We start from the raw sequence: 16,024 nt of genomic DNA, 5'->3' as shown, positions 1-16,024 counted from the left end.
TTTGGGTTTTGGTGACCGTGTGTGTGTGTGTGTATACTTGTGTGATTTGATTTGATTTGATTTGATTTGAAAGTATTTTATACGGTATACTATTATCAACCTTTGTCAATATTTATAGTAAATGCCTATCCATTTAGGTTATAGAGGATTTACCTTCGTCTCGCACAAATACCTTAAATTACGTATATCATAATGACTTGTTGAATATGATAATATTCATTATTCTGAACTGGGGCTAATACTTTAGTCGTAGCATATTACAGTAAGTATTCATGTGACAATCTATGTACGAAAAGTGTCAGATAGGGCAATAAACGAGGTATATCGCCTGTTACTTCCCCTTACGGCCTCCAAGCTCCAAGCTACAACATCTGATGACCCTCGTGACGTGCGGAGATATACGAGGAAGCCCGCCCTGAAACTGAAACAGAAGCAGGCGAGACGAGATACATATGTATTGGTGGCTGAGACCTGATGTCGTCGTTAGGAGGAGCTCGCAGCAGCTGAGAATCGTGTGACTAGGTACCCCCGACGAGCACAGACGGAATAGGCGTGTCTTGGATTGGTAGGCTGGAGCGGGTAGATACGTCTTTTGTCTCACGGCTGCCACGAGGAGGGGAGGTTGTTTGTGTGGTGCATGCGTCTTGCCTACGCACATGTGTGTGTGGATATGTAGGAGGTTAGAGGTTGGGTGGGTATTGTACGGTGGAGGGAGGGAATGGGTTGATGAAGTCGTATGCGGATAGATACTGTTTTGTCCGTCGGAAGGAAATGGGAGAGCTGATGTTAGACTTTTGGTGGTATGTTCGGATATTGGTTTATGCTGACGGGATGAGAAGCCACAAGGCATGTTCATATACCGTGTAAGTTAAGTGGTCTAAGCAGTGATGCGATGTTGGCTTAGCATTTACTATGGAGCAGAATCGCAGATGTAGATCACGATGTAGGGCTAGATCGTTTTTAACTTTAAGTAACAATCTCCGTCGATCACTTACTACTAAAGGGGTATGAGAGATTGACGATCGATCTGCCTGAAGTTATTTCACGTTTTATATGCTTTATGTTAGCCTTACCTTTTTCTCATTCTCAATATCCTCGGCTGTGACAACATGAGACTGCATTGATTTTGGGTATAATGTTGCGAATAATAAGCCGCAATACGAGTCGGTGAAGATATAAATGAAGTACACAGCGGTGCCTCGGAAAGCCGCGTGCTTGCATCAGTCACGCATATGACTTATATTAAGCTTACATAAAATTGTTCATCTCAACACTTTTGAGGGTCTAATCTGCATATCGTGATATATTCCGAGGCCTCTCTGTACTACAGTCTACATGGTCCCAGCGGGCAGTCGAGCTGCAGTCCGCTTCTTCAAGTGTCTCGAAGGGACGACCAAGTTAATAAGACCTCGTTAATATACCTACCCTAGAGCGAGGGGGGCATAAGTCTTACATAGAATCTCATTGGTAAGAAGGAACCCGGGATCCTGGGTTCTAATATGTATGTATGTACGAAATGAAGAGAAATCTTGGGTAAGCGAAACCAATCAACGGAGCGTCTTGGCTCGAGGCAAGGAAGGAATATGGACCTACCTAGGTATGTATGTACCTGGGTATGTATGTACGTACGCGTCTAGCCTTGCAATATTGCGACCCGATGCTACCTTGCACTACCGATCGTGATGATCCGGGCGGATGAACCGGAGCTGAAAAAGAAAGCTATGGTTTGTAGCACCCTGTTGTCTTTGAAGATCTAGGTATATGATTGTTTATTTAATAGGTACGGTGCTTGCCGGCTGCGTAGTATAGATATGATGTGGTCATCTAAAGAGTTGAAAATAGTAACAACTAGTCGACTTATTATTGCGTGTAAGTGATAAGAACTAGGCTGGACTTGGCATTTATGGTCTGGTACGATGGCAGGATGGTTAACAAGAACAGGGGCAGGTATCCGCTACGCTAGAGAAAAATAACCCTAATGGCTGTTAGCGGTCCAGGTCCAGGTAGACACGAGGAGCTGCAGAGTTGCAGCTGTGCCTGGCATTAGTGTTGAATAATGCAGTACTAGCACGTTTTAAGTACAATTTCTCTAGTGTAATGAACACAAGCGTGGTAGGTACATAAGGTACCACAGTTTAAACCGGAAACTTTATGTACCTATCTAGGTAAGCTTTATGATTCGTTAGAAATTACACTCATGCCGTGTTCAGCCATGTCCAGCCATGTCTAGCAACTAAGAGCGAAGTTGACGAATTTGCATTAAACAGTAAGATTTCGCTTATGCAAACCCCGTCCAATCCCATTAACCAACTTCCCAACTCCATCAACAACACCTCATGCATCCTCAATCGGGATCGAGTCGAATCGGAGAAAAAGACTTGGTTCTAGACTACTTGCGTACTAGCCCTTCTCGAAAACTCCTAAAAGCCAAGATCCCCCCTAGGTAATCTTCTGCTTACAATCTTACTCGTCGGACGCTTGGGTAAGTAAACATTTCATCAAGCAAGGAAGTCCTTGTCCTTGTCCAATTGCTAGCTTCACCTCCTGAGATGTGCCGATGTGATGGAATCCGGCACCTTTCTAAAGAAATGACATGTCGCCTGTGTTATGTTACTCATGACTGTGTGGTCATATTGGCTATGCCTATCGAGGCAGGCTAAGCGGCACACAAGAATATGACAAGAATATGACACCACGACGGCGGGACTTATTATGGCTTATTTGGGGTCGGTTCTTTTACTGTACCAAGGGCGGCCAAGGGCTATAGGCCACGTCTTATTACGCTACGAACCCCGATTGCGATATCTTCTCCGCTGCATTTTGACAGGCGCCCGGTCTAGACTAGCGTTTTGTCTTCTTGGATCTTGGGAAACACTGGATAGGCCAACCGGCCTGAAGACCCAAAATGGGAACGCTCGGGACCACTCGTACATACGCCGTCGCCCCATGGCCAGTGTCATTTCGAACATAATTTCATTTCATTGAAAAAGCTCGGGCGTGCTGCTTGTGCTTATGAACGAGATCCTCCTGCTCTTTTCGTCGTTGGGTCTCCATAGCCATTATCTATCCCCAATACTCTGATAGTGACCAACACATCACATATCACGGGGTGGATTTCCCAGCTTCAACATTTACCCCCGCACGCTGCTTTGGATTTGCTACGGCATTTTCGTTGCATAGAAGCGCACTATCTCATTGGTATTCTGCTCTTCGCTACGGGACGCATTCATTTACCCGTCAGTTTTTTATATTGGCCAACTCGTCCCCGCAACGGAGACATTTGTTTTCACCGTCCGCAGGATCATACCGGGTTCGGGTGGCCAAGGATCTGTTGAATATAATAAGAGCAAACGGTGGGAACGGCCAGAATTTTCCTACCGCAACTTCACTTGAGGCCTCGAACTCGAACCGCCATTAGCTATCGTAGTATTCGCCGGGCCACTACCGGCCGGAGGCTCTAGCATCACCAAGTAATGTACGAACAAGCCGCTGATCGGTTGCCTGCTTCGGGGACATAATAATGCATTCAAATCGCTCCTTCAGGTCCCAGTGGCAGTGGTCACTGCGCCGCGGGTGCCCGCCCTACCCTGCTGCCGTTTCACCATACCACAAACAATGGATATATATGGCAGTGATCATCCTAATCATTTCCTCTTGGATCCCCCTAGCTGCTGCTATTTCACTGGAGGACACCCCACGATCGACTGAGACAAATCTGCTAATTGATACGCGGATACCGGTTTTCGTCAACGGTCACTGGCAGATCATGTCCGAAGACGAGCATCGCCAGCTCGTCCCTCGGCAGGCAGAGACGTTTACAGTCGACGTCTCGACAGCTACAGCCACTGGAGACGTATCTGCTCAGACAACCGTCGCGACAGGCCCTCTTCCCACACCCTTCGACGGCGCACTCGCTGCGAACTTCTCGGGCGAAGATGGGGAAGGATCTTGCCTCGATTTTATCAATACCTTTTTAGAGGACCCGACATTCCAAGCTTGTTATCCTCTTTCGCTACTTTTGAAGGTTAGTCTTAAATGTCGATCGTGTCGTCGGATTGCAATTAACTAACAAGGTTTTTAGAATTCCAATTCATTCTTCCAGGCTATGAAATCCGTGGTCAAAATTACGCAGGTCATCGAAACATCGTGCAAAGCTGACAAGCAGTCTTGCACGGCCTATCTCAATGATCTCGCTGAGAAGCTCAAATCCGATCAGAATTGCGGAGAGGATTACGACAAGCGAAATGACCTAGTGATCCAGGCCTACAAGGGAATGAAGTCGTACGAAGAGATATACGGCGCAACGTGTTTATATAATGTGGACACTTCGACGTATTGCTTTGTCAATGCGGTTACAAACCAGACGACTGCTTCCAACGTCTACCTATACACATTACCTTTCAATTCATCCCTCCCCGAAACAGCTGTACCCGCATGCGATACTTGCACAAGCGAAACGATGAAGATATATCAAGCAGCGGCGGCTGACCGAACGAAATGGATATCGAGCACGTACGTAAAAGCAGCCGAGCAAATAGACGCAAACTGCGGTGGGAATTTTGTCAGCGCAACACTTCCCGAACCACTTCCGGACAGCGCCGCGACATCTATAGCGCAAGCACCGTCTCTACTTATGCTGTCATTCTTATGCGTATTCGTTTCACGCTTGCTTCGGTAGCATTCTATAGGCCTACGGTCGGTACTTCCATCCGACAGTAATTCACTTCTTGGGCGTCTTTGGAACGGGGTCAGGCATACAATATGCTTGTTTTGGATACAGGCTTCGGATACTGGATTGGGACGACTGCTTTTACGAATCGGTAACACTACATATATACCGGCGCTTTTTTTGATACCCAACTCGATATTCTCGGCCTTCTTTTCTCGTAACATAAAACTATTTTCTATTTCTATTTCTATTGCTAATTAACGCCAACTTCCTTGTTACTATTATGGAATAATGGATGGAGGGGGGACACCACACGATCACATACGAGGTACATCTTGAGGCTTGAATTAGGTAGACAGGCGTGTTAAACTCATGGTGGCGGTTGTCGTCGACCTGTATGTGTGTCTGAGACATGGGGCGAAGCATGCTCACCCAACGCCATCCTACGACGAAAATAGGATTCCTGTACATAATTGCAGCCGACATATATAAGTACTTGGTACTCGACATGTGGATAGGCTAGCTAAATAGTAAAAATACAATTGAATATCTGTATATACTTCATCATGACCTAACACTATATACTACGTTGCCGTATATTCGACCACTAATTATATATATGTACATGTATGAGAGAAGACTACCTAGGTTTGAATACTGAAAAAAACTACTAAATCGCAGTATGTCAGAAAATTCCCTCGCTTAACCTCTGGGTTGACGTATACGGTATATTAACTTTGTAATTAAATGTCTCGTGTAGGTACATAGATCACGGGTATTCGCGGATTAGTCGGGAGGATTCATTCATTCACATTTTCTGTCAATCCGCTTAGCTCACTAATATCGTACTTTAAATCGATCGATACATGATCTATTCGCGACATGTTCCTATGGTGGATAGCTAGGCAGGTGGGGTTTGAAGGATCGTGAATGCGTGGATAGACTAGAGGTAAGTACATGTAGATAGGCAGTATATGGTCAATATATACAACATTACGGGTACTTACATAGGTAGGTACCCAACTAATGTGCTCTCTGACGGGGCCTCGCCTTGAGGTCTCGTTAAGACTCTATGTAGGTATCTACTATTGTGACGTACACCAAAAAAGAAAAATGAAGATGAAAGATCTTTTTTTTTTCATCTATTTCCTTAGTTAAGTTAGGTACCTAGGTGTTTCCTATCCTATCCCATCATCCACAAACCTACTACATCACACGCGCGCATACCAATGCGCGCCATCTACACCGACTCCCATGAACATCCACCACCGGTACTCTACCGGCATCATAAACGCCACCCCGGTCTCCGGCGAGTACGCGACGTCCTAGTCCGCGAACCCGAAAACCTCGCCGATGGCGAGGACATTCGTCCTAACGCCTAGCAGCGCGACCCCGATAGCAACTAAATCCACTACCAGCAACACCGTAGCCGCCATCATGAACCGCGGGTTAAACACGCGGTACAGCATGAGATGTCTTCGGAGGTGGCCCGCCCACGCCATGGTCGCAAGGCTCTGCACGGCATAATACGCGACTAGCGCGGCGAGCGCGCGGCTAGCAGTCTCTAGGGCGCCGCGACGCTTAGGCGAGGTTTTCCATAGGGCTAGCAGGGGGGCGGAGGTCACAGCTAGGATTTGCCCGGCGAAGGTGTTGAGGGCGACGGCGAGGGGGCTCCAGGGGTAGCGCAGGGTAAGGAGGGGGATGAATGCGCTGTCCCATTGGATGGATGCTAGGACGGCTTGGTGGCCCGTCTTGAAGTAGTAGAAATTGCCGAGTAGCGCTAATGTTACGGGTCCGATGGTTTCGGCGGAGAGGTCGTTAAGGTCGATAATCTCAGCTAGGGAGAGGATTTGCCAGAGCATGATGGCGAGGGCGCCGCCTCCCATGGGTTTCGAGAGGAGGATGCAGGCGGCGGCGATGTTGATCGGAAGGAAGAGGTAGCGCGCGCCGTTGGCATTGCCGAAACCGAGGACGGTGATCTGTGCTCTGCTGCTGTTGGGTGCGGTTGTGAAGATCTTGACGCAAGGAGGAGCCCAGATGAAAGCTGTAGTGCCGGCTACGATGGCTACGGCTAGAACTAGTTGGGCGATGGAGACGTGGATGGTCTTCAGCATCTTCTCCGGGATCGAGGTGAGCCAATTTGCATTATCCGCCGCATCCAGAGTCCAGTATACGGCGGCTAGGAAAAGGCCTGTTCGGAAGACGGTGCCGATCCACATAGGTGCGAGGCCCTCATATGACCGCGAGCTTTGCAGGTATGATTTGATGATAGACGGGAGGATGAGGAACACGAGGAATGGGATAATCAATTGCCAAGGGGCTGAGGTTGATGAGTTGGCGGATGCGTAGTACGTCGACGTGCAGTATGGCATCTGCTCGTCTCTACATAGTTTCGAGAAAGACGCTACCCGTCCAAGGATGACAAACAAGATGGAGTGATAAACGCCTAGAGTTCGATCGCGTACTGATAGTAGTTGAAGCGAGGCGACTGCGCTTGCGAAACCAAATGTCGAGAGGAAAAATAGTGAGATTGAATCTTCCCAGATAGTGTACGAGTTAGATGCAAAGCCGATAGATTGGCTTAACGTGAAGACGACGGATAGCCATCCCCAGGGTGTATTCGGTAGTAGGTTGAGTATGCGTATCCCACGAATCTGTAATAGAACACCAGTCACAGCGAGCATGCTTCCAATTGCCGTTGCGGCAGCTGCTAATATCCATTCGTCAGATCCGGTGATCTGAATAAATCCTAAGCTTAGAACTCCTATTATGCCACCGCTTAGAAGTCCAGTCTTAGCGAGCGACTTGCTGAAACTTTTGTAAGATGTACCCTCCGGCTCTGCCAATGAACTCTGTAATTCCAGGCTCCTCTCGGCAAAGTCTAGCTCGGCGTTATCCAGGACTGCAAAGTCATCGTCTTCATCCCTCGAAACGTAGAGTAATAATACGATCACTCCAAATGCCATGGTTACGATGCCTAGTATCATCTTCGGGACATCGAAGCTAGCCCATAGCTCTTTGCAGATTCTTAGCGTCTCCTGCTGATACGTAGTATAAGCATCGTATAGAGCTTGCCACGATCTAGATTTAGTGTCTGCTTGGACGAGGGCCTCGGCATCCTTCCAGAGTGTTGCAGGAGACCCAGGCTTCGTGCTCTGCTCGATACCACGGGCTTTGAAGTATGATGCTTGATACCTCCTGATTCCGGCCGACGTTATACTAGAGGCGGCTGCAAGAACATCCCAGGCACTTCCTTTAAGACCAATGAATGCTTCTTCGATCGGTCGACCAAGATTATTATATGGTATAGGAATACCCAAGAGAAGAGCCAAGGTTGGGACCAGATCGATCTGGTTTACGGGCCGGATCTTGGCCGTTGCTGGTGGAGTTTTGAACTCGGGTTGAGTACGACCGAATACTGGCTTCTTTGAATACATCCATAGCGCAGCCTCAACCTCATCATCACTTTCACCACCGTGATCGCCCTTGCTGTCCATTCCATGATCACCCATAACGACCAATAACGTATTATCATCGATTTCCTTCGTAAGGTTTTGAATGAAACCATTCATCTGCTGAAGCTTGGCAGTCATCGCAGCATGATTGGGTCCGTACCGATGGCCAGCATGGTCTACGCCAAGAAGATGCCCTATGAGAACGTCCCATTTTTGTGTCTGATCGGGCTTTAATAACGGGATTATGTGGTCCAAGACTCCATTGTCAACAGTGTGTAAATCCCAAACATTAAAGCTGTCGTAGGCCCTGCTGATGTTAGGTTGGAAATAATCGGGGAATAGTGCGGTCCAAGTGTCGTCTCCTAAATGAACTATTCGCTTTCCTTGAGCCCTCCACTGCATTAATAGATTATCCTCCTCTATGGCCGTCCCCGCAAAACTGGAACCTATGTCCATGAACGTGGGCAAAGTGCCCGTGGTTAGACCTTTCAGTCTTTGAAGAGTAGAAGTCGGAGGGTCCGCAATAAATGGTCGTAGAAAAGCATTTCCTGGCGATTTAACGGAAGTTTCGTAGAGGAAAGGAAGCGCATTGTGGTAAACTTCAGCATGGTCGTCCTCCTCAACCGGGACCGTGAAATCGTATCGCAAAGCATCCACCAATACAATAACAGCTTTGTCGAAGGTCTTGGGGTGCCAACAGCCACCATCCACAGTGCCCTTCCCCTTCCATTCCAATAACGGTTCCATAGGTGGGTTATCGCATTCTGACTGTTCATCCAAGACCAATCTGGTCAAAAGGAAACCGCTGGTAAAGAGTAATATGCCAATGATGTGGATACAGAGCAGCCAGCACCAAAAGCCTATAGTCCAAAAACAGCGGCGCTCAAAAGCCTTCTTTCGATGAGCTTCGAGAGCTACACGCCGCGCATCATCAGAGGTAGAAGATTCTGGCTTCTTCTGTATAGCATCTTCAAGCTCTTTTAATTGTTTTGCGCGGGCCCATTCTGCCGCAATGGCCTTGAATTCGTTCGCGGGGGGTTTTGATTTTGGGCGGGCATTGCGGGAGGGCATCGTGGGTCGGAGGGTAAGGTAGGTAAGTAAGGTAATTAACGCGTCGTGCAAGGATCAATCGCGGCCATTGGCTTCCCTATAAAACATCTACGGTGAAAATATGGACAAAAGGAAGGCTAGAAGAAAGTTGCAATTAGCCCAGCTTCAGTTGCGAAAAGAATTAGGTATCATAATGTTAAAAACACCGCAAGTTTTAAAAACACATATCTGAAGCTGTCAATGAGAAAAAGAGCTTGCGGATACTTATGGGGACCCTTAAAGTTTACTAGTGATACCTAAGTCTGCAGCTAGCAGGTGCACGTAACTGTCCACTAGGTATGACGAACCCCAGCAACGTCAAGTGGATAACCTGGATAACCCTATTATCAGTTACATAAACACTCCACTAACTAATGAGTCTTGTTACGAACTTTATAGCTTCTAGTTACTTCTTTACTATGTATAGGTAGGTATTGACAAAGACGATAACCAACAACTTAGCAACAACATAGGAGGTAAAGAAATTAAGCTGAAATCGTCAACCTAAACTTCAACAAATCCCCCTTAACTATCTCGTCTTTTTTAGCCTCGAGCTCTTTCATATCCCACTTGACACTAATAAATCTCCCATTAAGCCAAGGTCGCCTCTCAGCTCCCAGCCATGCAAGCGTATCTGCCGGAAGCGCTGGTTCGTCAATCAGGACCTGATCATGTACATCCTTGGGCATGTGAGTCGCCAGCTCCGTCTTGACGCCACCGGGATGCAGGGAGTAGCAGACTAGGCCTTGGTCCGCGTACTCGGCTACTATGTGTTCCGCAATTCGGCAGATAGCGAACTTGCTGGTTTGATAGGCCGAAGCGGTAGGATAAACCGCAACAGCGCCCATGCTCGATATGAAGATATTGGTCTTGGTCTCGCTTGCGAGGAGCAGCGGGATGAAATACTTGCTACATAGGAAGACTCCCTTCACGTTGACTTCGTACGTCTGCCACCAGTGGTACGTGTTCGCCTCGGCAATGGGTGCCCAACCGTCGAGGTAGCCAGCGTTGCTAATCAATATATCCAGCTTTCCTCCGAATGTGGCCGAAACAGCGTCTGCAGCAGCCTTAACGCTGTCTTCCGATGTGACATCGAGCTTCAGGGAGAGGACCGTCGGTTCGGTCTTGCGACCGGCTTTTTTTGCTGCTTCTTTGATTTCGGTCACTAAACTTGACAAGTCCGACCGAGCCCCGATAATGATTCCGGAAGCGCCGGCCTTAGCATAGCTAAGTGCTGTCTCCCTCCCAACGCCCTTGGAAGCTCCAGTGATGAAGACCGATTTTCCACTGAGGTCTAATTTCTTTGGAGAAATATACTCGTACGTATCAGTGTATCTTGTGTTAATGAATGAGGCAACTGCCGCTAGATTCGCTCCTAGTGTCATCATAGTGATAGATTTAATAATATCGCTCGAGTTTCGAATATGTAGGATAGCAAAGTCTATCTAGAACACATTGAAGCAGAATGGTCCGTACTAGGCTTTATAGTAAGTGATGGATTAGATCTCATTACAGTGGAACGACACACAGCAGCACACTACATAGCCATTACTACATAACTACTCCACCATTCGCTCAACAGCAGAAAGGATATGCTATACCCTAGACACTATAGCGTGCTACACGGGAGATGCCGGTGCTAGTACAATGGCTGAGATTTCTTGTCTAAAAGTCCTCCGAAGAGGAAACCCGGGTATAAGAAATCGGTTTTAGGTCCAACTAATGTTACCTTGGTACTATTCCAATTAACTAGGGCTATTCATACATCCGCTAATGCCTATATCCGCAGGAACATTGATATCTCTAGATACGACTTCATGGCATTTATAAGCCAAGCCTATTGCAAAGGATTTATTACGCTACATCCACGTATAGTATGAAGTTCGGCTTGGAACTACTCGGCGAATGATGCCCGACCCGGACCTTCTACCGGTTGGGCTTAACCATGTGTCGGCTACTTGGTGCTGTATGCGGCTATACGGACTATATATCGCTATGTCCGCCGCCCTCCCTCTTCGGATTTGGGATAATACGGAGCAACTATACGTCACCTATCACCACGATTCGGTAGAATATATTGTGGGTAAAGGAAGATCCTTTTCGCGAGCTGTTGCATTGACCTAACCTAGAACTTAAGACCGAGACACGACATCCATTAGCTCTTTTCGCAACTACTCGCTAGCCGAGTAGCTTGTAGAAATATTAAACACTGTGTGCTTGCCGAAGACGTAGTTATATTTCTAAACGCCCTTATCTCCTATTTCCTATAAGATCGTTCGCTGTCATAGTTGGGAATTCATGGATCGCAACTAGTCTTATGATGCTTTGCGGGGATTCACTGCTATTTCCGCCTCATTAGACATCCGGGTCGAGCACTTGGTAACGTCCCAATACCGGGCCTTGAATTTGCCATACTACATATATCATTCCCTCCATATTCGCTTTTCATCCGCTGGCCTCTCTCCCTTTTTCTTTTTGCCAGGTACACTCCGAATATCGGTGAGGTTAGTATATTACATCAGCATCGAAATAGAAAAGAAATGCCGCTCGGGTTTCACAACATCGAGATTAAGGCTTCGGTTGTACTACGATTAGTACATATTCCTACGGAGATTCTTGGATGCCGAGAAAAGTGGCTGAGATATTAAAAGCAGCTTGCATATATGTATGCGTAATCAGGCAACTATCTAATATTTAGGTAATTAAAAATATACGTCATGACAGTATGGTTCGAGGTCGAATATGGTGATATTGAGATTAGGTACCTACCAGTTATTTAAATGCTTTAGATATCTTAACGGTGAATCTGTTCGGACGTACGGTTTTACCGTTAATGAGGGAGATGGCCTGAGATCCGCAGATTTTTCGAGTGGCTTTCCGCCCCAAGTACTCTGTTCTAATATTATCCCCCAAAGTGAGTTGACCAGTGTATGGGACGTTATTCGAAATTCCAAAGTAGTTCGTATAGAAGTATAGCGATGAGATTAATGAAGCATTGTGAGCTACTCTCACGCTCGGACAATGATATGTATGGGAGGGTTTTTATATTTTTATAGCAGCACATCGTCATTTCCGTCTGCGAAGCAAACGAAGTGGGATTGTAGACAGATGAAGCATTATATAGGTCGTAGCAACCTTCGAAGGCCATGATTATAAACGCTCTTGTCTTGAATTCATTCAACGACGCCTAATAGAAGATGTGAGTGAAATATATCTCAACGAATAGTCTGCAGACGCGTGTTTCGGATAACTTCTCCATGAGAACGCCATGACATGTCACCGGCCGACAGCGGCAACCGAGAAATCGTCATGCCCGCATGAAACGTATCTACCGCTACTTAACAAGCCACATGTATGCACGACAAAAAGCCTCGTCGACGCGCAAGTATATCATTTGTTTCTGGACTGTCTAAGAATGACATGTGCGGAGAGGCGGAGGATAATGGTTCTTCATCTTAATTTCTCCGAACTTCATTGGTTTACACGCCGTACCTTCAGCGGACTGACTAACTAGCTCTGCGGGCATTAGTGCTACGGCCTTATATAGTATGGATATAGGTAATCGCTACGTGTGGGCGTCGTGTGGCTGTCGTCTCTGACTGGTCGCAGCAGTCTGAGATTGAATGCTCGCGGTATTATGCTAGTAGTGATCGACTAGTATGTGATAAGTCCTGGTGAGCCACCCAAAGAAGAGAGATACGTCTCGATTCTGTAGGCACTGTCTCATTTCGGTTTATATGTCCGATGACCTCGTGAAGCTGTATGTCCTAATAGTTATGTATAAGCTTAAAGTTCGAGTTACTGAGCGCTCAAGATACCACCAACACTGTGAACGTGGACGCGCCCAAGTAGAATTAGCTATTTTCAGTAGAAATAAGTATTGCTGAGTTGGATGACGGAATTAATTTAGCTATACAACTGAGAATATATCTCGTGACTGGCGGTCTCGTCTATATTACTCGCACTGGAAGGCTTAGTTGTCCGTGGTGGCCCCGGAAAAGTGAAGACAAAAAAGCAAAGGGGTATCGTTATATACAGGACCGAATGTACCTAGAGCGCCGGATGGTAAACATATGGCCATCCAGACTCGCCTTCCACCGCGGTCCGTCCTTCCGCATCCCCGCCTCCTCCTAGAGGTACTTATAGAAGGGTAATATAGACATTTGCTTTGTAATAGGTACACCATTATTCATGCATATGTATATATATCGTTCAAACTCCCCCATCATGTTAAATTAAGTCGGTTTAGTGGCGATTAAGTAGCGTTTCTGAACTTTGAGAAATTTTGGCAGGAAGGCCAGGCTAATCGTAGCTCAGGAGAACTGGCTTCGATCCTTCTCCTTCAGTCCACCGATTTGATCCATATCGATCGAGTAGAAACCGGCGCTGTTCTCCTTGGAATACGCTGGTAGTTGCTCCTCCTTTACAGGCTCAAGACCAACAGTGGTCTCGCCGACTCGGACAACCACAACACGGCCGCCCTTGTTGCGACCTTGCTCATCTTGCTCGTCGGGGAAGGTGATGTGAATCTCGGGAATGTTGTTGGGCGAGTAGGGTGGCGAGCTCGGGTCATTTAGCATTGGACGACCATTCAGAACTAGAATACTTGATCGCCCATCAGAGGTCTGGATGGTGAGATGACGAGTGGTATCATCGTGTTTGATGTCGTTATACTGCGGTAGGCCATCCTTCTGGAGCTGTCGCTCGCGCTTCGCACGCCGCATCATGAATAATAAGGCTACCAGAACAAGAGCGAAGAAAGCGATGCCAAGAAAGGCAATCATAAGGTCTATGACCCCGTCCGGCTCGCCTCCCATCTCAAGGTCCCGCCTGGAAAGGACAGCATTGCCACGGGCAATAAGGTTGCTGAAAGTAGACATATTGACGATAACTGCTGATCTGACGATATGAGTATTGTCGTTGTTTAATGCCGGGTGTCAAGGGATTATGTCGGTTCAGTTGAATAATCAATGAATGGCACGGCTATATTGAGACATGAGTTAGATATTTGACTCAATACGGTCTAGAACATAGAAAGCCAGATAGCAGACGGATGGATATGACCATCTTGCCTCCTAGACTGGTTCAAGACATCGATGAACATACGTAAGGGAGAGTAAAGGTCTCGAGACTTCGGAAGGCTTCGGAAAACTCCAGAAGAAAAAAAGACCGGACGGAATCAACCCAAAAAAGAGTGAAGTCGAAACCAAATAATGAGTGAATGAGAGGGAGGGGCTCAAAGCCAAAGGAATGGACTCTCTGAACCGACAGAGCAACAACAGGACGGCAACGACAACGACGACGAAGATCGTGAAGAGAAAGGAAAGAAAGGGAGGGGGGGGACACGGAGAGTTGAAGAGGATGAGCGAGATCAACAGATTGTGGAGCTCATCTTAGGAGAGCCGTGAAAAATGATTGGCCATAGATGAATCTCATTAGCAAGGGGGTACGGATCCGTAGTTGCTATCATTCACGCGTTGCGGGAAGGGGCTCGACAGGCACAGGCTTCTGATTCGGTGCATTCATCGAGAAGCTCCAAGCTAAACGCTGCTTAATTTCAAGATCGACCAATGAGACTTGAAGCGGCTCCAGTAAAAGCGGGTAACACAACACAAAAACGGTCAAGACCCAATGACGCTAGGAATTGTACATGGATAAACTACCTAAAACAGGACGAAATCATATCTCGAAGTGAGCTTCTAGACTTCTTTAGGAATCTAGCCAATCACGCATACCTGCACTTTCTTCTAAGCTCCCCAGCAGCAAGTAAATGGGTTAAATGGGTTAAATGGGTCCCCACATACTATTTCAACACTTCAATGCAACACCCACAGTGGGAAGATATTTTTAAGGTCGTTTAATGGTTGGGATCAGTTCCGTCCCCCCATCTGACGAACATTGCAGATAATTCTACGAGATCGAGCACTTGGCACTAATTCCAGAAATATTTATGCAGATCTAATGTAGCTTTAAGAAACAAAGCTATCGATAAGTCAGCTTGAGTTCGAAGATAGGTGGATTAACAAACTACAGCGAATCAGCTTGCCTCATTCTATTCTTAGTTTCAAGTTAGAGATATATGAAGAGGAGCCAACCCGCCTGCCTGCGTGGCACAAGCCTTTACGTCGGATAACCACCTACCTATCTGCCTACCTGTCACTCGATGTTGAGTATATTTACTCACAAATAGCAACTCGGCCCGTTCAAACTAGAGCCATGTACAAAAGGATCAAGTAACGTAGGAAGAAAATACTCACGGGACCACCTCTTAGTCTTAATCAAGTAAATCAAGTTCAAACACACATACAAAATGGGTTGCGTATGCACTAGTGGAGAGGACCCTAAGAGTACTAAGAGTACTAAGAGTATCACAGTCAGAACTTGTGATCATTAAATGTCAGTTTGTCAGTTTGAGTTCCCTAACTCGGTTCAGGATGCTCCGCTGTCTGCTATACACAAGCTTACCGTATCTAGGATAATTTCGACGGAGAATGATACTCTCAAGGTAGCAAGGTTGACCATCAAGTACGAATCCTCTTGCATAGCTTCACCGGTGAACATCCACTAATCTGTACATCGGCGATGTCAATATGCGCATCTGCTTGTATAATTCAGAACGCTCTCAATATTCCCCGCAATGGCGTCGGTACTTGATTGCAGCTAAGACATGGCAGAGGTCGTGCCGAACGATGTACCCGGTGCCATATTTTGTGTTGGGCCGCTATTTCCCCGTCTGTGGCAATCTCCCAGCCCGGAAATCCAAGCATGCAATCTGTGGGTTGCTGGATCGTCCCAGGTATTCATCACTACG

General features: G+C 46.9%; 4 protein-coding genes across 4 annotated transcripts; 1 reads left to right on the top strand and 3 right to left on the bottom strand.

Moving 5' to 3' along the window:
* The first annotated feature begins 3,253 nt into the window (after positions 1–3,253).
* Positions 3,254–4,788, top strand: F4817DRAFT_101782 (uncharacterized protein). The gene is made up of 2 exons (XM_049297346.1): positions 3,254–4,024; positions 4,082–4,788. Exons 1-2 carry the CDS (start codon positions 3,521–3,523, stop codon positions 4,676–4,678), a joined length of 1,101 nt encoding a protein of 366 aa, XP_049159270.1. The 5' UTR covers positions 3,254–3,520; the 3' UTR covers positions 4,679–4,788.
* Positions 4,789–5,635: 847 nt separating this feature from the next.
* F4817DRAFT_336957 (uncharacterized protein) lies at positions 5,636–9,487 on the bottom strand. Its single transcript, XM_049303233.1, has one exon. The coding sequence runs from the start codon at positions 9,193–9,195 to the stop codon at positions 5,995–5,997; it is 3,201 nt and encodes a 1,066-aa protein (XP_049159269.1). The 5' UTR covers positions 9,196–9,487; the 3' UTR covers positions 5,636–5,994.
* On the bottom strand, positions 9,447–10,998 carry F4817DRAFT_101841 (putative oxidoreductase). Its single transcript, XM_049297348.1, has one exon. It carries the CDS (start codon positions 10,599–10,601, stop codon positions 9,699–9,701), a length of 903 nt encoding a protein of 300 aa, XP_049159268.1. The 5' UTR covers positions 10,602–10,998; the 3' UTR covers positions 9,447–9,698.
* A 2,157-nt stretch (positions 10,999–13,155) lies between these two features.
* On the bottom strand, positions 13,156–14,540 carry F4817DRAFT_101839 (uncharacterized protein). The gene is made up of 3 exons (XM_049297347.1): positions 14,470–14,540; positions 14,320–14,388; positions 13,156–14,196 (listed from the first exon to the last, which is right to left on the bottom strand). Exon 3 carries the CDS (start codon positions 14,091–14,093, stop codon positions 13,527–13,529), a length of 567 nt encoding a protein of 188 aa, XP_049159267.1. The 5' UTR covers positions 14,094–14,196; positions 14,320–14,388; positions 14,470–14,540; the 3' UTR covers positions 13,156–13,526.
* Between the last annotated feature and the right edge of the window lie 1,484 nt (positions 14,541–16,024).

Source organism: Daldinia loculata (assembly GCF_022478755.1).
Source record: "Daldinia loculata strain CBS 113971 unplaced genomic scaffold F4817scaffold_23, whole genome shotgun sequence".
NCBI lineage: Eukaryota > Fungi > Ascomycota > Sordariomycetes > Xylariales > Hypoxylaceae > Daldinia > Daldinia loculata.
The sequence above is the reverse complement of the archived record's forward strand: the minus strand, read 5'-3'. Positions and strand labels throughout refer to the sequence as shown.